This window comes from Tenrec ecaudatus, chromosome 2 (assembly GCF_050624435.1).
Source record: "Tenrec ecaudatus isolate mTenEca1 chromosome 2, mTenEca1.hap1, whole genome shotgun sequence".
NCBI lineage: Eukaryota > Metazoa > Chordata > Mammalia > Afrosoricida > Tenrecidae > Tenrec > Tenrec ecaudatus.
This window is the reverse complement of record NC_134531.1, coordinates 102622637-102647365: the sequence shown is the minus strand read 5'-3', so window position 1 is coordinate 102647365 and position 24729 is coordinate 102622637. Positions and strand designations below refer to the sequence as shown.

The 24729-nt window shown below is 38.6% G+C and overlaps 1 protein-coding gene and 1 pseudogene across 1 annotated transcript in view; both read left to right on the top strand.

The window, feature by feature from the left end:
- Positions 1-24729, top strand: part of SLCO6A1 (solute carrier organic anion transporter family member 6A1) — a 117837-nt gene that overhangs the window by 51181 nt on the left and 41927 nt on the right. The window contains exons 4-5 of the mRNA XM_075542670.1: positions 16744-16853; positions 17599-17752. Coding sequence (XP_075398785.1) covers positions 16744-16853; positions 17599-17752 — 264 coding nt within the window. The remainder of the gene's footprint in view (positions 1-16743; positions 16854-17598; positions 17753-24729) is intronic.
- LOC142441793 (U1 spliceosomal RNA) lies at positions 18868-19012 on the top strand (annotated as a pseudogene).

Here is a 24729-nt window from a genome sequence, read left to right as displayed (position 1 = left end):
AAATATGGCCTCTATGTAGTTTATGCATATAGAAAATAATATTTCTCAATTTGTCTTAACTTTTTCTATGGGTTCTTCTAGTAGACACTTTTAAAACTTTCAGATAGCGATGTCAGTATTTTCTACTAAAATATGTAAGTCCCTAACCCTAGTGGTGCAGTGGCTCTGTGTGGGCTGCCAGCCACAAGGTCAGAATGGCAGCCTACTTGTCCCGTGGGTCCATAGCCTCGGGCCAGGTGAGGAGAAGGTACCTCATAGTCTCAGTGCTGTTCTCCTCAGTCTCCCCAACAGTCTGATGCATCTGGTCTCAGTGGCCTCCGCTAGTTCAGTGAGTGATCTTGGATGTGTTCTTCCAAGATCTTCTGGGAGTTTCTCTCTGCTGTTGCTTCAACGATGGCTCATCCAGGTAGGGTGGTAGGGTGGTAGGGAGTGGTGGGGTGGGAGGCTGGTAATGAAAATGCATACTTTTTGCATAGTCTCTACCCATCACTTGGTGGGTGTAACAAGGAACCATGAACAGAAGAGTCATATTAAGAAATTTCACTCCATACAACATTCTTGCTTTTTAACATTTTAAAGAAGTCTGGTGCAGCAGATTTACCCAATGCAATGTATTTTGCTTTTTTTGAAGGCTGCTTCCATAGCATTGATTGTGGATCCAAGCAAGACAAAATACTTTCCAAGTCACATACATGTATATCATTATCATAATGCAGCAAAGAATTCAAACGAAAAATGATGAGAATGGTGCAGGACTGGACTGTGCATCTATCTATTGTACAGAGGGTGGCTATGCATACAAAATTACCTGATGGCACCTAGCAACATATATACCCACAAATTAGAAAAACCAAACTCACTACGATGGAGTTGATACCAACTCATAGATACTCATAGGACAGTGTAAATTGCCCAGTGAGTTTCTGACACTGTTAATTCTACAGGGCTAGAAAGACCCATCTTTCTCCCACAGAGTGACTGGTGTTTTCTAACTGCTAACTTTGATGATTGATGCCCAAGTATAACCACCACACCACCAGAGCTCCTTATACACCCACAAACAAGACCGCCAGCAGTGGAGAAGAGCTCTTGTCTCTCTGCAACCTTTTCAACATTTGATTTTAACTGTTTTTAATTGGGCTATTGATACACCCACAATATAGCCCAGTTTAATAAAACAAACAGAAAACCCTCACCTACTGCCATTGAGTAAATAATGACTTATAACAACACTGTTGGACAGATTCAAACTGCCCCTATGAGTTCCTGAGACTGTAACTATTTATTTGAGTATAAAACCCCATCTTTCTCCCAACAAATACCCAATCACTATGGCCAAAACAGAGAACAATAAATGTTGGAGAGGGTGCGGAGAGATAGAAACTCTTCTAAACTACCAGTGGTCTTCTGAAAATGTACAACCATTGTGGAAAGTCATAAGACAGTAGAAAAACAATTGGGGATAGAAATATCATATCTCCCAGCAAAAAATTTTCTGGGAATATGCCCCAAAGAAATATGAATGGAACCCAAACATGCGTATGCTCTCTAATGTTCATTTCAGCACAGTTCTCAATAGCAACAATTTGGAAATAGTCTTGATGCCCCTTTTTATAAGAATGGATAAAGAAACGCTGGTATGGGTACACAATTGAGTAGCACACAGCCCTCAAAATCAGTAGTGAAACCATGAAACACCTGCTGAAACGGAGAGACGTAGAAACCATGATGTTGAGTGAAGTTGTTATCAGGTGCTGATTGAGTCTGTTCCTACCTACCGTGACCTTAAGCACAAGAGAAAATGCAAACAAACAACCCCAAACCTGCCCAGACCCGAGCCATCTTTGCAATTATTCCTGTTCCTGAGCCCATTGTCGCAGCCACCATGTCTACCAAACATAAGGTCCCTTTCCAGGCACTCTTCTCTCCTGACAATACGCCCAAAGTACTTTAGAGGACATCTTTCCACCTTGGCCTCCAAGGAGCACACTAGGCTAACTTTTTCCGAAACGGATAAATTTATCCTTTTGGTAGCCATGATACTCTCAATATTTTTCCCCAGCACCACAATTCAAATGCATTGATTCTTCTTCCATGTTCTTTATTCAATGTCCAACTTTCACAGGCATATGAGGCAATGGAAAATACCCTGGCTTGGGTGTGGCGTCTCTTTTTTCGCAAAGTAGCATCCTTACTACTCACTGTTCTAAAGAGGTCTTGTGCATGATGACCCAATGCAACATGCTTTTTGATCTGTCAATTTGTGGTATTGCAGTGGTCTGCGTGTTTCTCTGATGCTGAAGTTGTGTCATTGGTTTCGGTTCCAATTGCTGCTGCTGTTATGCTTGTTAGGTTCCATCGAGTCGGCTTTGATCCAAAGCAACCCAACCAAATGCCAGCAGGGTCACTCAAAATGAACAGGTTCAATGTTTGAATTCTCACTTGGGAGGAAGAAGGGCTTAAATCCTCACTTGGGAGGAAGGATCCATTTAAAACCTTGTAGATGGCTTTGAAATACTGTGAGATAATGAAGGCCAGAGAATAGAAGTGTAACATAGTCAGACAGAGTGTTGGAGTAGGGTCCCTTGGGTCCAGGGCATATGCGAAGTGCCTTCAGAAGAGCTGCTTTCCCAGAGTGGAGTCGGTCATGGCGAAGTGAGAAGGTGAAACATAAAACAGCTCCCCGAGGGAGCGAAGCCTTCAAGATCTTCCTTTTCAGATGCAGAATGACTCACAAAAAATGGGAAACAGTTGCAAAATCTGCTAATGATGAATCTAGGAAAATTGGAGGTCCTCAAAACTGGAATGCAATGCATTGATATCCAAGGCATTAATGAGCTGAAATGAACTGATATCGGTCATTTAAATCAGAATATCACTGTAATGCCAGAAATAACACAATCAAGAGGAATGACATTAGATTCATTGTCAAAAAGTACATTACAAAATCAATTCTTAAGTGAAATGCTGTCTGTGATAGGATTATGTCTATCCACCTTCAAGGAAATCCAACAAATACAGCTCATATTCAAATTTATCTACCAACCACAAAAGCCAATGATGTAGAAATTGAAGAATTCTACCAACTGTTTCAGTTGGAAATTGATGAAACTTAAAATCAGGATGCATTGATTATTATTGGCAATTGGGTTGCAAAGTTGGAAACCAAGAGGAAGGAACAGTAATTGGAAAATATAGACTTGGTAATACAAATGAAGCTGGCGACGGCATGATAGGATTTTACAAAATCAATGACTTGTTCATAGCAATTGCTTTTTCATCAACACAAAGTCAATACACACATGAACTTTTCCATATGGACTACATATAAATAAAGCTGACAACATCTGTGGGAAGACACGATGGAGAAGCTCAATATTAGCAGCTAAAACCAGGGCAGGAACTTACTGAGAAACATACCATCAATTAATTGGTCATATGTAATTTCAGGATAAAGCTGAAGAAAAATAAAACAAATCCATGAGAAAAAAATACAACCTGATGTCTGTTTATCCCATCTGAATTTCAAGAGAATCTCAAGAATAGATGTGCTACTTTTAACACTAATTACAGAAGACCCGACGAGCTGTAGGAAGACATCAAGAACATCATTTATGAAGAAAGCAGAAGGTCGTTAAAAAGACAGGAAAGAAGGACAAGATCAAAGTGGACGTCAGAAGAGACTGAAACTTGCTCTCATTCTAGGATTGTGAAGGAAAATATGAAGTCAATGAGCTGAATATGAATTTTCAAAGGGAAACTTGAGAGGACAAAGCCAAATATAATGAATATGTGCAAGGACCTAGAATTAGAAAACCAAAAGAGAATAACACACTAAGAGTATCTTCACCTGAAAGAACTCTAGAAAAAATTCAAACCTCAAATTGCAATATTGATTAAGTGAAATTAGTCAATCACAAAAGACAAATTTGAGTCCACTGCTGTAAGGAAGGTTTAACACTAAGATGAAGACAGGCTTCCGCTTCCAGGTCATCTAATCTTTTAATATGATCCCGGGTAATGAAGTAGAGAGCCTGCCTAGCGTCCGTGAAACACATCACCCCCTTTATATGTACATCTTAAACACCACTTGGACAGAGGTGTTTAAGCCACACCTGAGCTGCACTCATCACCTCAGGATGTGTTAAGGAGATGACCATTCAACTGCTGCTATGTAAAATTGTGCTACGGTATCCCAAAATAACAGACAGTCCAATCACAGTGATAAGTGAATCTTACTGACAATTCAAGTCAAGATGCTGGAAGGGGTACATGTATATTTCTGTGAAGGCAATTATATTTCTGTTAATAGGAAAACAGGAAGAACCAACCTGTTGCCATTGGGAAAAGATGTTTAAAAATACTTATATGGAACATAAAGGGAGAATATTCCTGGTAATATGTTCTTTGCTATACCCCTTTGACCTAATTTTTATATACACCCAAGCTGTATGCTGTAGATTCTCTTCTTTAGAGGAGAAAAACCCCTTCCTAGGTGTGTTAGTCTGGGTAGACTAGAGAAACAAAATTCATAGACACTCATATGTGTATAAGAAAGAATTTTATATAAAAGAGCAATTGAATATTGAGAAAACATCTCAGCCCAGTCCAGAACAAGTCCATATGTCTGATACCAATCAATTTAGTCCTCTTCAGACTCATGAAATACATGCAATGATCCAGAACACAGGAAGATCATAGGCCAGTGGGCGGAAAGTCTTGCACATACAGTGGCAGTGGAAGCATCTCAACACTGGCAGGAGTCTCCACGTGGCTCCTTCCGTTCATGGCCTCTAGCTCCACGTGTGTTGTCCACAGGGCTGTCTTACAGGAAGTGAGCAGGTGTCCCACCTCCAGCAAGCTATTTACCTCCTTAGTGACTCCAAATAAAGTCATCAAGCTGTGACCTGATTGACAGGTGAAACCCAACCTTTTCACTCATAAGTCTCAAATTGGAAACAGATTATGTAACCCCATGTCAACACATTTCACAAAGCTCTTTAGCCATATGTAATTTTGAAACAAACAATAATAAAATCATATCTGTACCTAACAGGATAAAACTAAAGTGCATACAATATGTGCCACCCTCATTTAAACATAACATTCCATACGTGAACAAAACAGAAATATCCTATACTATGTGAACACCTTCAGCATAATCCTATGAGCATATTCCCATGAATATATTCCCCCACCTATGAAAGTTTGTAAGCCAGCCACTTCGTGCCTGTATCCTCCCCATTTTGGGTATCCAATTTCTATACTGCCCACTCACATCAACCCAGTGCTCTGAGGAGACAATCATATTCTTTGACGTGAAGAATCTTCATTCCAGTTGGAACCGTGCGAGCCTGCCACCTGTAAGCAAAGTCAAATCAAGACAGGTCATCCAAAAAGTCAGCAGCAATATGCATAATTTCACAGGCCCCCAAATCTTATCTTCATCTGGTTGAATTCTGGTCAACTCTATGTGGGCTATCTCACTCAGGCTCACCAGGGTGTCCAGTGGTTGCCTCGCCTTTAAACCATGGATTCCTTCACAAATTCTCAAGCACCCTAGTGCCCTTGGACTAGGTCATGAACTTCAGACCAGTGAACTCACTCTCATCTTCTCTCCTAGTTCCTATAAACCAGGTCCACATGTGTAAGTGGCCGGACTTGGCCCGTCTCTTTATTGCTCTATTTCTCTCACTTCCACTCAACAAGTGGATCCAGGTGGTCACCTAGTAAGCATTTCAGCTTGACCACAGGCTTCCTCTAATAGTTCAGTCCTAGAGAGGAGAGTTTCTTCAGGGTTACAGATTTTTTCCAGCTTCTCACAAAACCCATTAGTTCAAGATTCAAAAGCCAACGAGTTCCTTTTTCTTCAATCTGTCAACACCCCCATAGGCAAATCTATGCACGCGTCCTGAGTATTCCAAAGCATAGGGTGGGCTTATCTTTTCAATCTTCTTTGAAGGTGTGTCCAAACCCATTTAAAAATTCAAATTTTAATGACTCAAGGCAAGGTTTACAAACTCTCTATTTTCATACTTCCCAATAATCTTTTAGATCAATCATTATATCAACAATAATAAGCAGAAGAAATCTGTACAGTAGAACCCCAGACCTCAACCCTAATCTGTTCTGGAAGGAGTTTCCAGATGCAATGCAGTCGAGTTCCGAATAAATTTTTCCCATAAGAAATAACTGAAAACAGATGAATCCATTCTCTTCCACTAAGGTTTTACCTTAACCTTGCCTTTTTATAGAAAACATTACACAAAAATTTCAAAGTAAAAAAGTTTAGAGTTAAATAATATCATTTAAATGAGAAACACATTTTAAAAGTTTTTAACAACTACAGTATGGCCCATACCTTGGAATTGATGAGGATATGGATCTGTGGACAGGGATGTGGAAGGAGGTATGGAGAAAGAATCATTGTTTAGAAGGGGCATTCCCTTCCATCAAATCAACTGGGAGCTGCTTTTCAGGAGTTTTTTTTCCTTCTTTGTCTTTTTTTCACTAGGACCTGACTGGCTAATAGTATATAAATTATCAAGGGTTCATGGGGGATGAGGGAGCAGGGAAGGGCGGGGAATGAGGAGCTGGTACCAAGGGCTCAAGTAGAAAGCAAATGTTTTGAGAATGATGATGGCAACAAATATACAAATGCGCTTGACACATGGATGGATGTGTGGATTGTGATGAGAGTTGTACGAGCCCCCGATAAAATGCTTAAGCAATGTTTTTTCTAATGTGCTCTGCTGTTGCCATTTCCTTAACTGTTTTCTAAAAGGGTTTACTAAATTATCATCAGCAATATCGATAACACAGCTAACCAGTTCCTTATTATGATATCTTTTCAAAAAATTCTTTCTTGGGACCTATGTTTTTTATCTAAAAGCAACGCAAAATGCCAGAAACTCTAAGAAAATTACAGCAGAACACTTGGAACACATCAGCAAAAGGTTTAAACAACACATACTAGCAACACCAACTAACACCGAGTGACCAAAGCACAGACTGCTTTTGTTTACAAAAATCACCTGCATCGGGTTGGATTCCGATATTTTGTTCAGGCTCTGATGCAAATGTTCTTGACATTTTGCTTTGAAATCTGATTATATCGAGCCTGATGCGGTCGAGTACCAGGGTTCTACTGTGTAAACAAAACAGAATCAGATGCTAATTTCAATTCTTAAAACACTCAAGTTCGATGTGTATTTAGTTTATCTTAATCCTTATCTAAACTGTTCTATGGATACAAAATATGAGATTAGGCCTCTGACAGCCTCAAGCCAGAGCCAGGCTTTCTGTTGGCCATTTTGACCTTCTGTCAGCCATTTTCACTAAAGTAGCTCTGAGAAACTCAAGGGGAGATTTTGTCCCCTGAGTTCAAAATATACATTAATCACATTCATTTTTGCCATTTCACACAGGAATAACCAAAGACTACAACCAATGAAAAGAATAAAAACTTTACCTATGTTCTTTCCACAAAACAGCCCAGTACGCTGCATGGTCATATCTGACTTCTGGCTAGCTAGCCAAAGAAGAAAAACTACCACAAGACAGAGGTCAAACAAGCATCCACTCTCCATCTTTATAACTGGTTTCTCTAGTATCCCACTCCCAAGGTACCATAATGTGTTAGCCTGGGTCCACTAGAGATACAAAATTCATATACATTCATAAGTATATAAGAAAGAGTTTTATATAAAAAAGCAATTGAATATTGAGAAAACATCTTAGCCCAGTCTATATAATGTCCATAAATTTGATATTGACACATATGTCCAATAATCGATAAACTCCTCTTTAGACTCACAAAACATACCCAATGACACCAAATTCAGGAATATTGCAGGCCAGTGGGTGGAGAGTCTTGTGCATTCGGTGGCAGTGGAAGGATCTCAGTGCTGGCAGAGGTCTCCATGTGGCTCCTTTAGCTCCAGGGTTCTAGCATAACTCTACGTGTCTTGTCCATAGGAATGTCTTGCAGGGAGTGAGCATGGTTCCCGCCTTCAGTGAGCTATTTATCTCCTTTGCGCCTACAAATGAGGTCATCAGGCTGTGACCTGATTGACTGGCTAAACTCAATCTCTTCTCTCTTGAGTCTCAAATAGACAACACATTATGTAACTACCACAATAGGCTACACCAGAAGGACTAGATGTGGAAAGCGTCCTAAGGGAACTTGGATTCACCCCATACTCACCTGTAGCCTTTAGAATTAAGTCTGAAACTTCCTACTTGGAGAAGAAGCAGATGATTCCTATCCCAAGGGTGTAGAACTGGCCATCATTGGACTTTGGTTTGGATGTCTTGCTTTGGACGTGCGCAATGAATGATGACCTGGGACTCCCATACACTCACGCACTTAACACCCTCCTTGTTCTTTTATGACATGTATTAATCTGGTGGGTATTGTTCTGCTGTTGTGAATGAATTTTATTGGTGGTTTTATAACTCACCATCGTAGTTTGTGTAAATAATGCTTAAGAGTTCAGTCTGTACAATCAACAGCTTATGTATTACAATTTGTAGCTGGCAGATACCTGTATAATTTTTTCCTCAATAGTGTTTTAAATTCTATACTATTGACTAAATTAATGTCACTATCATTAGAATTACCTTATATTGATAATGTCCTTTAATATAAAATGATAAAGATCTCTAAAGTGAGCCAGAAACATAAAGAATAGACATATGAATGGATTGGTGCATCAAAATTAATGCTAGCTGCAATCAAAGACCAGTTAGTTCTTATGATATGGCATGGTGTGATGCTCACCCTCCTCATGAAGAGGTCACTGAAGATATGTGTCTGACAGCAAACTGAAGAAACTAGATGATGCCTGATCATCAGAAAGAATAGTATTTAGGGTAATAAAAACTGTCTTCAAAGAAGAAGCCTTTAAAGTGAGGTGTCAACTAAGTCTACATGAAGAAAGCACACCCTCCTGTGTAATCCAAGAATCATAAAAAATAAAATCCAAATGCAAAGGATTGGAATTGTATCAGAGCTAAAATTGTGAACGCCTGGTTTGCAGAAGGCTGGGGATGACAGTGGAGGTCCCGTATCCATGTTCAGGTCCCCAGATGAGTTAAGGCTCCCATGAATTCCCTCGGACCAGAGTTGAGGGATGTGATTAAACAGCATTGTAAAGTGGATTGTGGCAAAGGAAATTTGGTTAAAATGAAGAATCTTATCATTTGATTTTCTTTTTGGCCCATTTTAAAGATGTTTCATTTTTTTAAAAAAAGGTGAATGGGAAATACATATGGATTAAGGCTCTGATGAATATACTCTGACGCTACACCACCAATTGTCTGTCCGTTTGTCTTACTGTAGTGGCTTGTGTGTGACTGTGATGCTGGAGGCTATGACACTAGTATTTCCAATGCCAGACTAAGAAGAGACAGTGAAGAAGGACTCGGTTCTCCACTTAGGAGGAAGAAGCCACTGACACTTTATGTACAGTTTCAAAGCATTTTCAAACAAGGAAGGAGAACTTTGTTGGAAGCACTGATGGCAGATGTACCCATGAAGTCCAAGGACACTAGAAATGTCACTGAAAACAAGCTAATTTCTTGGAGGGAGTTGACCATGGTGACATGAATCAGTTGCAAACTGTGGGGGTGGAGCCTTTGGTGTCTTCATTTGCAGATGGGGCATCAAGTCAAGCTAAAGAGAACCAGTTACAAAAATCTTCTCAGGATTGAAACTTGGAATGTGTGAAGTATGAATGTAGGAAAATTGCAAGTGGTCAAAAATTAAACTGGATGCATGAAGATTGAGAAACTAGATATTAGTGAGCGGAAATGGACTGGTATTAATCATTTTGAATCAGAGTCATATGAATAATTGTACCATGAGTAAGACAATTAAGAAAAATAATGTGACATTTCATTGTCAAAAAGGATCTTACCAAATCCATCATGAAGTACAATGCTATCTGTGGTCAGATTATAGCTATCTGCCTTCAAGGGAATCCAGTCAATGCAAGTATTATTTAATTTTATGGCTTGCAAGATATTGATCAAACATGCAATCAAGCTGCATTAATAGTTATTGGTGATTGCAATGCAAAGTTTGGAAGCAAAGAGGAACAAACACTAGTTAGAGAGCATGGACTTGGTGATAGAAATGAAGCTAGAGATGGTATCGTAGAATGTTGTCAAACATCGACTTATTCACAAAAAAATAGCTTTATCCAACAACACAAAAGGTGAGAACACACATGGACTTCCCTAACTGGAATACATAGAAATCATGTTGACTGTATCTGTGGGAAAACATGATGGAGAAGCTCAAGGTTGGCGCTAAAACCAGACCGGGGGCCATTGAGGAACAGGTTATCAATTGCTCATATGTAAGTTCAGCATCAATGGAAGAAAATTAAAACAAATCCACAAGAGTCAATGTAACAGCCTTACATCGACCCCACCTGAATTTCTCAAAAAAGTGATTTGTTGTATTGAACAATAATAAGAGAAGACATGATGAGCTGTGGGAGGATATCAAGATCATCATTCATGAAGAAAGTAAAAGGTTATTAAAAAGACAGGAAAGAAAGGAAGATCAAAGTGGATGTCAGAAGAGACTTGGAACTTTCTACTAGTCTTCGCTAAAGCAAATGGAAGAAAGAATGAAGTCAAGGAGCTGAATAGAAAATTTCAAAGGGCAGGTCAAGAAGACAAAACAGAATACTATAATGAAATGTGCAAGGACTTAGGATTAGAAAATCCAAAGGGAAGATTTCAGCATCTTTGATATGGAAAGAACTCAAGAAAAAAAATTCAAGCCTTGATTCATCATTTTGATAGATTCTATAAACAAACTAATGAATGATGCCAGGTGCATCAAGAAAAGACGGTAATAATGCGTGGAGTCACTAGACCAAAAAGAACGAGTCAACACCCCACCATTTTGAGAGGTAGCGCCTGAGCAAGAACCACTGGTGTGGAAGGAAGCAGTTCAAATTGCACTGAAAGCATTATCAAATACCAGTCTCCGGGAATTGACGGAATACCCATTGAAACGTTTCAGAAAGCCGAAGCAGCACTGGAATCATTTATGTGCTTATATCAGGAAATTTGGAAATCAGGTACTTGGCCAACTGACTGGAAGAGATACCCATTCTACCCCTTCCATAGAAAAGTGACTTATCAGAATGCTCAATCTATAGAACAATACCATGGATACGGCACAAAAGCAACATCTTGCCTAAGACCATAGAACAAGGATTACAACAGGACATTGACAGAGAACTGCCAGAAGGTCAGAAAAGATTCAGAAGGGGATGTGAAAGAAGGGATATCACTGCTGATGTTAGATGAATCTTGACTCAAATCAGAAAATATCAAAAAATGTTTACTTGTGTTTCATAGACTACACAAAATATTCAACTTCTGTGTTCTAGAACAAATTCCAGATAGCCTTAAGAAGAATGGGAATTCCATTGTGCTCATTTGGAATATGTACATGAATAAAGTGGTAGTTATCTGAAAAGAAGGGAATATTGCATGGTTTAAAATCAGGACCGGGGTGCTTCAGGACTGTATTCCACAATCAATGCTTATGCAAGAGACGGTCAAGACATCAAAAGACTTACTGCATTGGGTAAATCTGCTGCACAACACCTCTTTAGAGTATTGAAGATCAAAGGTATTACTTTGAAAAATGAAGTGCACCTGACCCAAGTCACGGTATTCTCCATTGCATAATATGCATGTGAAAGGTGGACATTGAGTTACAAAGACTCTAGAATAGATGCACTTGAATTGTGGTGCTAGAGGAGAATATTGAAGGTACTATGGGCTGCTAAAAGTGCAAACATGCTGTCAGGAGAGACCAATCCTTGAAGATGGATATCATGTTTGGTGGAGTGGAGGGGTAGGGGAAGATAGGAAGGCTCTTGACAAGACACATTAGCTGCATCAATAGGCCCAGGCAAGAGAACATTTGTGATTATAGCAAAATACCATGCTGAGGTTCGTTCTGTTTCATGGGTCAGAGCCGACTCGAGGGCACCTAGCAAACAATGGAGTGCATTGGAAAGTGGATTATTGCAGATGCACCTTCTCAAAATGTAACCCATGATTTGACCTATTTTGACCAACTTTGATTTTGTTCTGCTTTTGAAAGTTTTCTGCTTTTTCTTTGAACGTTTTCTCTGTTTTACTTTGCCTTTTAAAGAAATAGTTTTATTGCACTGGTATTACTTTATTATTGTTGTAAGTAGTTTTTCTGTATGTGAAATCTACAGAGAGTATCTGGACTAATGGCTTCTTCAGGTTCTGGCATGGAACTTTGGTGGCAAATGGGGAGCTAATAATGATGCGTACAAGGAAGAACATATTCTCAAATGGATTGTGGTGATGATTGTACAACTCTACCTAATAGGATTAACTTATTGAATTGTATGATGTGTGAGTTATATGCCAATAAAACTGTTCAAAATTAAGCAGCCATGTAATGATCATATTATGTAACATATGGTATATATAATTAGGAAGTACAGAACTGGATTTTAAGAAAAAAATTAAATTTTATCATGAAACTGAAAATAAGCAACCTAGTAGCAATTGGTGATTGGAGTGCAAAAATTGGAAACAAAAAGGAAGGAACAGTTCTTTGTTTATATGGTTTATATGATAGAAACAAAACTGGAGATCAAATGACAGAATTTTGCAAAACTAACAACTCGTTTGTAGCAAATACCTTTTCCCAAAAACACAAAAAGGAACTGTGTTGGACAGGGTTCCCTAGAGAGACAAACCAAATTGCTAGTAATTATATATAAATGTATTTATAAAGTAGATATATAATACAAGAAATGAACTGTTAAATTATATACAGATAGATGATACAAGAAATTAACAGTTAAATTATAAAGCAGTGAGACACTAGCAGTCCTTTAAGGCTTGAGAGTCACCAGTTGCCAGTCCCCTTCTGTAGAGAGAGCTGGGCTATATATACCCAGGCAGCAAATAGCAAGGCAGGTCACCAACTGTCATCAAGTGTCGGTCCCCAGCTCCAGAGACGAACGTTCCAATCCTGTGGGATTGGAGGGACCTCAACTTACAGTGACACAGTCCACAGGCTAGGCATCCCATAGGTAGTGCACCCCTTTAAATTGAGGCACAGAACAAGCAAGGCGAGGCTTACCGAGCCATTTATCCCTCTGCCCTTCAGTTAATCCTACTTGTGTTTATCAGCTAGGCTGGCACAATAAACTATCACAGGAACTATGTACGTAGACTTCTCCAGATAGAGTAAACAGAAACCAAATTGACTAAATATGAGGAGCGAGGTCATAGAGAAGCTCTTTATAAGCAGCTCACACCAGGCCAGAGGTTAACTGTGGAACAGACAACCTTACTGCTCACATACAAGTTCAAATGAAGGTAAAGATATTTAAACAAGTCCAAAAGAGCCTTTCCCACCTGAATTTCGGGCAAATCTCAAGAATGTATTTGCTGCATTAGGGCACGAAAGGCAGAAAAGATGAGCTGCGGGGTGGGGAGGACATCAAGACCATCATTCATGAAGAAAGCAAAAGATCATTCCAAGATAAGGAAGAAAAGATCAAACTGGATATCAGAGGAGACCCTGAAATTTTCTCATAATCCTAGAATAGCTTAGTTATATGGAACAAATGATGAAGTCAAAGGACTGAATTAAAATTTTCAAGTGACAGTTCAGAAAGACAAAGCAAACTATTGTAAAGAAGTGTTCAAACACTGAGTTAGAAAACCTAAAAGAAGGAACATTGTCAGTATACCTGAAAAAGAATTAAAATAAAAATTCAAGCCGTAAGTTGCAATCTTGATGGATTTTATGGGCAAAATATTGAAAGATGTAAGAAGCATTAACATTAGATTGAAAGACTACAGAGTAATATTTTAGCCCCTGCCACCACACACACACACCAAAATACCAGTGGTGGATATTCAGTATTTTCAAGAGGTAGCATATGAATGAGAATCAATGTTACTGAACGAAGTTCAAGCTGTGCTGAAAGCACAGCCAGGAATGAAGACTTCAGGAATTGATGGAAATGTTTCAACATGCTGATGAAACAATGGAAATATGGATTTATCTGTGTCAGGAGGTTGGGAGACAGCTACTTTAATCTGTTGACTGGAGAAGATCCATATTTGTGTCCATCTCAAAGATAGACCCGCAAAAGTGCTCTAATTATAGAACAATATCCGTAATTGCACAAGTAAAATGTATACAAGTAAAATCTGCTGACGATTATCCAATAAGGATTGCAGCAATACACTAGCAGGGAGCTGCCAGGGACTCAGGAGAAGTCCGGAATGAAGGACAGTGTTGCTGATGTCAGCTGGATCTAGGCTGAAAACAGAGAAAACCAGGAACAATGTTTACTTGTGTTTCATTGTCTATGCAAAGATACTCAACTGTGTGGATCAGAACATACTATTGAAGATATTAGAATGGTGAATTCCCACTTTGTTGTGTTCATGAAGAAGCTATACACGGATGAACAGGGAGTTGTGGAAACAGTGTAAGGTTTAAACTCAGGAACGATGTGTTTCAGGGTTGTATCTTTTCATCATATTTATTCAATCATCAAACTTATTCAAACTGCATGCTGAGCAAATCAGAAGAGAAGTTGGATTACATGAAGGATGTGGTATCAGGACTGGAGGAAGGCTTAACAAATTATGATATGCAGATGATACAAGTTGACTTGTTCAAAATGAGGATAACTTGAAGCAGTTGCTGATAAAGATTGAAACCTTCAGTATGAATTACAGTTCAGTGTCAACAATAACAAATTCCTCAAAACTTAACCAATAGGTAACACCATGATAAATGGAGAGAAGGTTGAAGTTGTCAAGGATTTTATATTGCTTGGATCCACAATCAATGCTCACGGAAGCCGTCCTCAAGAGATAAAACAACACATGGCATTAACCAATCTGCTGCACAAGACCGCTTTAGACTGTTGAAAAACAGAGAGGGTACTTTGAAGACTAAGGTGGACCTGATCCAAGCCATTGTATTTTCAATGGCTACATAGACAAGGGAAAATCTGACATTGGAGCAGGAAAACTGAAAGAAAAATTGATCCATTTGAATTCTAGTGCTGGACAAGCAAGTGTTGAATGCCACGCACTTCCAAAAGAACAAGCAAATATGTCTTGAAAGAAGTACAGCTGGAGGAGACGTCAGAAGCAAAGATGGGGGAGACTGTCTCATATTCTGGATGTGGTCAGGAGAGATTAGTTTCTGAAGAAGGACATCATACTTGGTAAGGTCGCGGGCAACACAAATGAGGAAGGGCCTCAACAAGATGGATTCACACAGTGGCTAGAGCAGTAGCGGAAGCCTACAATTGTGATGACGGCACAGGACTGGGCAGTAGTGTGCTCCTTTGTGCATTTTGTTGGTATTTGTTGTTTGTGCATTTTGTTGTGATTGGCTAGAACGTACTCAGTGAACCCCTGCTACCCACAACAGCAGCAACAATTGGAACTGAAACTTCCTCAAACCAAAAAACCAAACTCTCCACCACGGAGGTGATTCTCGTATCCACCCTGGAGGTTTCCTAGACAGCAATTTTTGCAGGACTAGAAAAGCTCCTCTTTCTCCCACAAAGTGACTGGGGGTCGAACGGCTGTGCCACAGGGTCAGTAGGCATTACATGCTCAGCTATATATGTCTACTGAAAGTGGAAACCAAGAATGGAACCACTTTGTTATTATAAATTGGTGTTTGTATCTCTAAATAATTCTAGCAGTGATAAAGGAGGTGTACTTTCAATGAATAAGATGGGGGAATTATATTGCTGCCATCCTGTGAAAGGTGAGATGTATACCTGAACAACCCCACCCAGGTCCCGGTTGGCAATAGAGTGCACCATGTGAAACTGGCAGCTTGTGTGATTATGAACATTTTCCTATAATGGCAGAATGAAAAACGTTTTAAATATGTATGAAACTGAAGGCAATGTTTGATTGTGTAATAATTAACTTCTCCAAATATCTTCCTGAAATGATAGAAAATAATTTCACAACTATGGAAATTCTTCACAAAGCCAAATCATTAGCATTACTCCAATATAAATAATGCAGAAACTGCAAAATAACTGAAGAGCAATAGATAAATAGAGAGAGAGAAAGCTCATCCCGAGTTCCTTCACATTCCTTCCTTTGTGATGAGTCAAGGCAGGCTTGGTTAGACAGGAGGCAGGCTAACATAACCCACTGGAAATGCATCATCAGGAGGAGAAGTTCATTTCATGCTGGCATCTGCAAGCTCTGAGAAGAAGCAATAGGAAATATATTTCAAGCCTTGTGTAATCGTTAGGGCTCATCTTGACAGTGGGCTGGGTTTTTGGTTTCATGCTTTAGAAAGGGCCCATGTGATTTAAAGGGAAGGGTGTTCATAAAGGGCTAACTGCATGACTACAAAGGAAAGGCGCAGTTCCAAAGGGTGCTAGTCCTCCGTATGGACCTTCTGCTGGAGAATAAAGCCAGAAAGAAGTGGTGCCTGGAAGAAAAAGGACAGGGACAATTTGGAAATACTTCAAGATAATAAAAACCCTGCAGTGGAAGGCTCGCCGTCACCTAGCTCATAAAACAACCAGCCAACCAATAGCAGCATAGTATCAGGGAAATGCCAATAATTCTTTGTTTATGTGCGCTTGATATGACACCCTCTTTGTAACGAGATTCTCAAACCTGAAATATATCACTTTTCTTTATTAAAATTAGCATGAGGAGTACGCAGTGGCTGAAGAGTTGGAGGAATCATTTTATTACTGGTGCTTTTATTTCATGGTTGCCATTTGTACCACTGTTCTGCTTTCCACGTTCATTACCAGGTAACTGTATAAAAATATAATTTCTTAAATAAAAAGACTTTAGTCATCTCATCTTTCTTTCACACTCTAAGAGCACACTAAACTACATTTCTTTGTGACTATGCACCTTCTACTTCTGGTGGTCTGTTATAGAGTTACTATTATTTGAACAAACAAAATACGATTCATTAAGATTATATTTAATTATTATATTATATTTAAATATTAGACTTCCATTAGTATGTATTTTTTGCGTTTCATTGTTTTCTTCTAGAAAGGAAATGCTTTTCTGTCTATAGCTCATAATTTCTTTTAAAATGATGGAGCATATTTAATTTAATACACCTAGATTTATTTTATATATATGCTAACACCTAAATGTACTCTTTTATAAAATAATAATACTCAAATTATTTTGGAGAGATTAAAATTGCACTTAAAGTTTGAGAAATCTTATAGTCTCCTAAAAATGCAATTTTAGGTGCTAGAACTATTCTGTTGAATAAAGAAGCCACTTCCCACACTTACATTTAAAATTAAATATTAAAATTAATTTGCTCATTCATAGTAACCATACCTCTTAGTGATTAAAATATTTTAACTTTTGTATATTTAAACATATCTTTTTTGCCCTTACAAAACAAATAGGGTTTATGAAGTGTGTATGTTTGAAGGCTTTAGAAAGTTTGTGGGAAAATGTAATCAAAATATAATGGAACATTTTTGCCAACTCTTAAAGTCCCTCATATGCTTATCTCTGTCTTAGTTATTCAAAATATTTAAATGATGTCTTTGTTTGTTATATTGGTACAGTAACGAAAACTGATGAAAAAAATCAACAACACTCTTCTGATGTTGAGCTTAAGGTTAAGCTTCAAGAATCTAAATCTAGCATCAAGGATTTGTTCGCATCTCTTTGGGTAAAGTTAAATGGTTTTTCATTAATAAACCAATTAAGTTGACTTGTACAGTTATCTAATTCTGGATTAAAGAAAATAATTCTAAATTGAATGCTTTTTGCTATTAGAACAGGTAGCTTACTTGTATTTATTTACTAAGTTTTTTATTGGCTCTAAAAACAAACAAATAAAACCTAATAATTTTATTTTCAGATATTCTACATATTATACCATTCAATAGTTCAATTGTGTAAAGAAGAGTTTTACAAAATTAGCAAATCAATTTTAGAACCTTTTCTTCTTTCTTGCTCTCATTGTTATGAGCTCCCCGTTTCCTCCCAGCCTCCCCTCTCATGCTCCCAGGAAACCAGCAGTCCCCGTTACCTTCTCCATAGCGTTATCTACTCTGGATTGCATCCACAGTAAACATCCCAAACAGTCTCCTATGCCCGCCCTCAACACCCACTAAAACAAAAACTAACAGTAATCACAAGTAAAGCTGATCAAAACCTTAATAAAAAAATGGAAAATACCAAAAAATAGAACAAATTTAAATTGGGTCTTTTAAAGGGGAAATCAAAGGATAAGAGATTCAATTGTAACTTACCTACATCTGCAATCAATCGCTTTGCAATGGACTCTACCTGCCAGCAAAGCTCTTCACGTGCTCCTCATTTTCCAGAGAGGGCAACCTAGGGCCCACACGATCCACGCAGCATTGCCACGAAGTGGTCTAGTGTCAGACACTGGTACCACGTGTCTTCTTTTGTCTATTTTTTTTTCAAGGATGACTTTGAAAAGTTTTATTTTAAAAATGTTTAATTGATCTATAATTCACCTATGCAATTCAGTGGGTCGGTCGTATTCAGAAGAGTTGGGCAATCATGACCACAGTCCCTTTGAGGACATTGTCTCTGTTTTCGTACTCATTGTTGCTAGGCCCTCTTTCCTCTAAGTTTTCCTTACCACGCCTCCAAATAATGATTAATCTACTCAATGACTCATTAGTTTACCTATCCAAAAAAGTACCCCATACAAATAAAAATTAAAATATCAAATGAAACAAACAACCATTGATGACAAGATAAAATACAGAAAAACTGCAATTGAAAAGATAGAGTGAAACATTAAAAGCCAGACGTACCTGGCATTGGAGATGCCACGAGCACAAAGGTGGTTTTCCCAGAGCAAGGCTGCGCTGACTTCTGTGATTTTCCCAAATATGGGAAACGCAACTGCACAATTTGTGGCAGTGGGGAACTGCGTTCATGCTTTCCCCTGCATTAAAAAGAATTAAAAGCTAGAACACATTATTTGTATATTATTTTGTGCTATGTTTTACCCTCAGGAACAAATAAAGCATTTAATGACAGGCAGGAATCGATATTATGTCATTCACATGTTCAAATGCAGTAGAAGACAGATGTAGATATTTAGAAATGTTTCCTTCAACATGCTTCATGAAAAAGATGTATAAGGGCCATTTGTTTCTACATGTGAGTAATAAAAACTGTAATACAGGTGTATCAAACCCAAACCAATAGTCATCCAGTCAAGAGGAGAGAATAAATGCAACAGGATAGGGTACAACTGCCCCTGAGCGTTTCCAAGGCTAGAAGTACCTTTCTGACTTCTCGTGGCTGCTGTTGTTTGGCGCGATTGAGTCAGTTCCAACACCTAGTGACCTTATCACAACAGAAGAGACACTGTCCAGCCCTGCACTGGCCTCATAACTGTTCCTATGCTTGTGTCCCTGGATGCGGCCACTGTGCAATTCACCTTGTTAAAGGCCTGCTCTTTGCCACTGCCCCTCAACTTTACAAAGCATGATGTGCTGCTCTACGGACTGGTCTCACCTGAACACATATCTGAAGTATATAAGACATCCCAAGGATATGTTATTTAAAAAGCCTTGATGATAAAGATGACTGTGTTATGCTTTGTTCTTGAGAAGTCTAGGCCAAGCATGCCCTCCTTAGCAATGTACACATTTAATATATTTCAAGGATGGTGAGACTAATAATTGTTTACTATTTGACATTCTTTTATTTGTGGTGGTAAATAAAACAATGCTGTATCAGACATTTGATGACATTTGGATTAGCTGCAATATGACATTTTAATTTTTTTGAGCCTTACTTTCCTCAGCTTAGAAATTGACACAACAATGATAGCTCCCTCACACGAAATAAAGTCCATAACACAGTGCATAACTTGTAGTACAATTTATATATAAACTATTATATATGAACCCCAACTGGAGATGTTTTTGACTTGAGATCAGACAAATTGCACAAGAAAAAATTAGGGAGAAACTTTATAACATGCTTTCCTCTTAATAAGAGAATGAATAGTAAGTCTAAAATAAGAACATTTTAATAGGACTAGTGATGAGAGCAATGTGAGGAATGTGATTTTGACTAAATAATTATTGAGTCCTTCCTTTATTAATCTTATTGCTCATACCTCCTAGCTTTTTGAGTTTAGCTGTCATCATTGTTGGTTAGCAGCTCTGGGTAAGGCCTAATGGAAAACCATTCCTGCAATTGTACCACCACCACTATATGGCTTGTTGAAAAAGACATGGTTGGAATATGCACCTTTTGATTTTTGAGGCATATATTTATTTAAGAGTCTGTTTTATTCATTTTAAATTATTAGGGCAACCAGTAGTACCTTTTTTCTTCAGTGGTATTTATTGATAATCATCAAATAAGGAATGGGAGCATTTAATTAACGCATCAACAAAGGTAATTTGAAAAGTGTTAAAAAATAGATCAAATAAAAAAGTAAAATAAAAGAGAATTCAGAGCATATATAAAATAATTAAATTGTCATTTTTATACTATTATTGATGTTAAGCTTAATCAATTTAAAGTAGGGAGCACTACGCTGAAGAATAGAAAGTCATAGAACAGTTACTAAGAAAAAAGATTGCTATTACAGTTACAAGAGTAAAATGAATACAAAGCATTTTTGAATGTTAAAAACAAAAAACTTAAAGGTTACTTAAATAAATCATGAAAAAGAAAACCAACAAAGGAAATAAAATCTATTATCTCAAGTATTAAACTAGGAAGGAGGTAAGGAATAAGATTTCCGAGGGGAAAATCTACTTTGTAATATGTGAAGAGGGATCAATATATTTGTCCTCTTCTAGCTCATGCCCTCAATCATACATATTAATAGCAAAGGTAAAGCTTACAAAATTGCACTCGTATGATCGAGTAAATAAAAAAAACCCATTGCAATATGAAAGAATTTTGTGAACACTGAAGGACAACAGTAATGTGATTGTTTATTCGTTGCTCGGTGTGAGTGTCAATAGATGACAGAATCTAGCAGATGAAAGCTATCTGCTAGCATCTGAATTATTTTAAGGTTTTGCTGATAGCTGAAATACTGAATCCTTTGGGAAGCAAATACATCACTACAATAGAATGTAGACTCAATTAACATTCATTTTTAAATAGTGGGGTTTTTGTTATCTTGTCACAACTACTTATCCTAAGATCTGGACTACACGCTGTAGTTTCTGAGTTGACCACTATGACCAAATAGAAAGGAGAGCAGGTGAGATTCCAGAAAAGTCAGCTGAACCATTTTTAAGCTTGCAGCAAGTCACATTTTTGAGGGCAAGTATTTTCCTCTGATTGAAAGTTTTGAAGAAAGAAGTCATTTTTTATTTTCTATGGTTAATTTTAAAAATCATTTTGTTGAGGGCTTGCACAATTCTTAGCACAATCCATACATACATCCATGTGTCAGGCACATTTATACATTTGTTGCCATCATCTTTCTCAAAACATTTGCTTTCTACTTGAGCCCTTGATATCAGCTCCTAATTTTTCCCTTTCCCTCCCCACTGCCTTCTCCCTCATGAAACCTTGATAATTTATCAATTGTTATTTTGTCATAACTTACACTGTCCTAAGTCTCCCTTCACCCACTTTTCTGTTGTCCATCCCCCAGGGAGGAGGTTATATGTACATCCTTGTAATCGGGTCCCCCTTTCTACTCCACCTACCATCCATCCTGCAGGTATCGCCACTGGTCCTGAAGGGGCCCTCTGTTATCACTGGTCCTGAAGGAATCATCTGTCCTGGATTCCCTGCATTTCCAGTTCCTATCTGCAGCAGTGTATATCCTCTGGTCTTTCCAAATTTATAAGTTAGACTTGGGATCATGATAGTGGAGGAAGAAGCATTTAAGAAATAGAGGAACATTGTGTTTCATCAGTGATACCCTGCACCCTGGCCGGCTCGTTTCCTCCCCATGACACTTCTGTAAGGGGGTGTCAAGTTGCCTCCAGATGAGCTTTGGGTCTCCACTCTACACCCTAATTTACAATAATATGATTTTGTTTTTGTTCTTTGATTCCTGATACCTGGTCCCTTCTACAACTCATGGTCACACAGGCTGGTGTGCTTCTTCCATGTGGGCTTTGTTGTTTCTCAGTGGGATGGCTGCTTGTTTACCTGCAAGCTTTTAAGACCCCAGATGCTATAGCTTTTGATAGCCGGACACCATCAGCTTTCTTCACCACATTTTCTTATGCACACATTTGTCTTCAGCAATCTTGTTGGGAAAGTGTGCATCATGGAATGCCAATTTAATGGAACAAAGCATTCTTGCATTGAGGAAGTACTTGAATGGAGGTCCAATGTACATCTGCTGCCTTAATACTAAACCCATAAATATATGGAAGGAGATCTAGTTCCCCACCATTCTATATAAACATATTTACATATGTACATGCCTGTATTTAGACCTCTATAAATACAATTTGCCTCCTAGTTCTTTCCTCTATTTCCTTTAACTTTCCTCTTGTCCCAATATCATGCTCAGCCTTCATTTGGGTTTCAGTAATTTATCTCGGTTACACTTCCCTTGCTGAATCCCTACCAGGCCACTCACACCATCCTTGCCATTAATTTTGGAGCACTTTTTGCTCCCTTGTCCCTGGGTTGGTCAACACCACCTCCTTTCCCCTGCCTTCCTCTCTCCTATGTCCCCCTAGAACCATCGGTCCCGTTTTCCCCTGAAGACTCTTCATCCAGCCTATCTTATCTAGATAGATCTACAGAGATAATAATATGCACTCAAAAAACAAGGCACAGCAAGAAAAAGCAACAAAAGAGAACACAATGATGACCACAAAAAGAAAACCAATAACCCAAAGAAGAATACATTAATCTTTTAAAAAGAAAGAAAAAGAAAAACATTTTTTTTTAATTTTTGAAAAGATAGCATCTGATCTCTTAAAAGCCTGAAGATAAACAAGCAGCCATCTAGCTGAGAAACAACAAAACCCACATGGAAAAAGCACATCAGCTTGTCCCAACTTGATTGCTGAGGACAAAGCAGGTGCATAAAATGTGGTGAAGAAAGCTGATGGTGCTCGGCTATTGTCTGGGTTTTTAATGGCTTGAAGATAAACAGTCAGCTATCTAGCTGAGAAACAACAAAGCCCACATGGAAGAAGCACCCCAGCCTACCCTGACATGATCACTGAAGACAAAGCGAAAACATAAACAAATGCGGTGAAGAAAGCTGATGGTACCCGGTTATCAAAAGATATAGAATCTGGGGTCCTATAGGCTAGACGATAAACAAGTGTCCATCTAACTGAGAAACAACAAAGTCTACATGGGAGAAGCACAACAGCCTGTGAGATCACAAGGCGTCGAAGGGATAAGGTATCTGGCATCAAAGAACAACCCCCCCCAAAAAAATAAATCACAGCATTGTGAATGAGAGGGAGTGCGGAGTGGGGACCCAGGGCCCATCTGTGGGAAATTGGACATCCCTTTGCAGAAGGGCCGCGGGGAGGATACGAACCAGTCAGAGTGCGGTGTAGCAATGATGAAACATACACTTTTCCTCTAGCTCTTGAATGTTTCCTCCTCCCCCTTGCCCCCCACTATCATGATCCCAATTCTACCTTACACATCCCGCTGAACTGGAGGATGTGCACTGGTACAGATAGGAACAGGAAACACAGGGAATCCGGGACAAATGACCCTTTCAGGACCAGTAGTGAGAGTGGCGATACAGGGGGAGGGGGAGGAGGTTGTGTAGGGAAGAGTGAGGGGAAAAGGAGGAACCGATTACAAGGATCTACATATAACCTCTTCCCTTGGCGATGGACAGGGAGAAGTGGGTGAGGAGAGATGTTGGATGGTGTAAGATATGACAAAATAATAATGATGTATAAGTTATCAAGGGTTCATGGGGGTGGGGGAAGCGGGGAGGGAGGGAAAAAATGACGGTCTGACACCAAGGGCTCAAGTAGAATGTAAATGTTTTGAGAATGATCAGAGAAATAAATGTACAAATGTGCTTGACACAATGGGTGTATGTATGGTGATAAGAGTTGTATGAGCCCCCAATAAAATGATTTTAAAAAACCCTGAATATATGTGGTTTCTATTTTGCCACTCCCTCCCCGCAGCCCCAGCACCCCTGTTCCACCTCCTTCCCCTAATTCTTCCCTCCATCGTCTATTGTCTTCCTGTTCCTGCAGCTTCTCTGGCCTTATTGTAGTTGTCAAAGTTTTGTTGCTGTTTGGTGGTGTATAAACTATGTTTCTTCTTCTTTGTTTTTCCTTATGGTAATGGTGATATTAAATATTTATGTTTGTAAGATTTACTGAGCTCGCTAAGAATAATGTTCTCTAGTCTTGTCTATGTCTTGCAGTGTTTAAGAGAGTTGTTATTGCTGTTTATGAATATATCCAATTTCATAGTATAAATATACCAGAGGTTGTTTATCTAGTCCTTGACTGTTGGGGTTTCTGTTTGCTTTTGTCTTCTAGTTGAAAATAAGACGTTAAAAACAGTAAATTAGTAAATAGGTTAACAAAAGTTACGGGAAATTCTATAGTCCTTCATAATGGTCTGTTTTTAATGAATGCTTTCCATAACGTGTTGGACACCCAAATTAAAATTATAGGTGGAATGAAGAGCAAATTCTGGATGAAAAGGAAAGTTTAAACA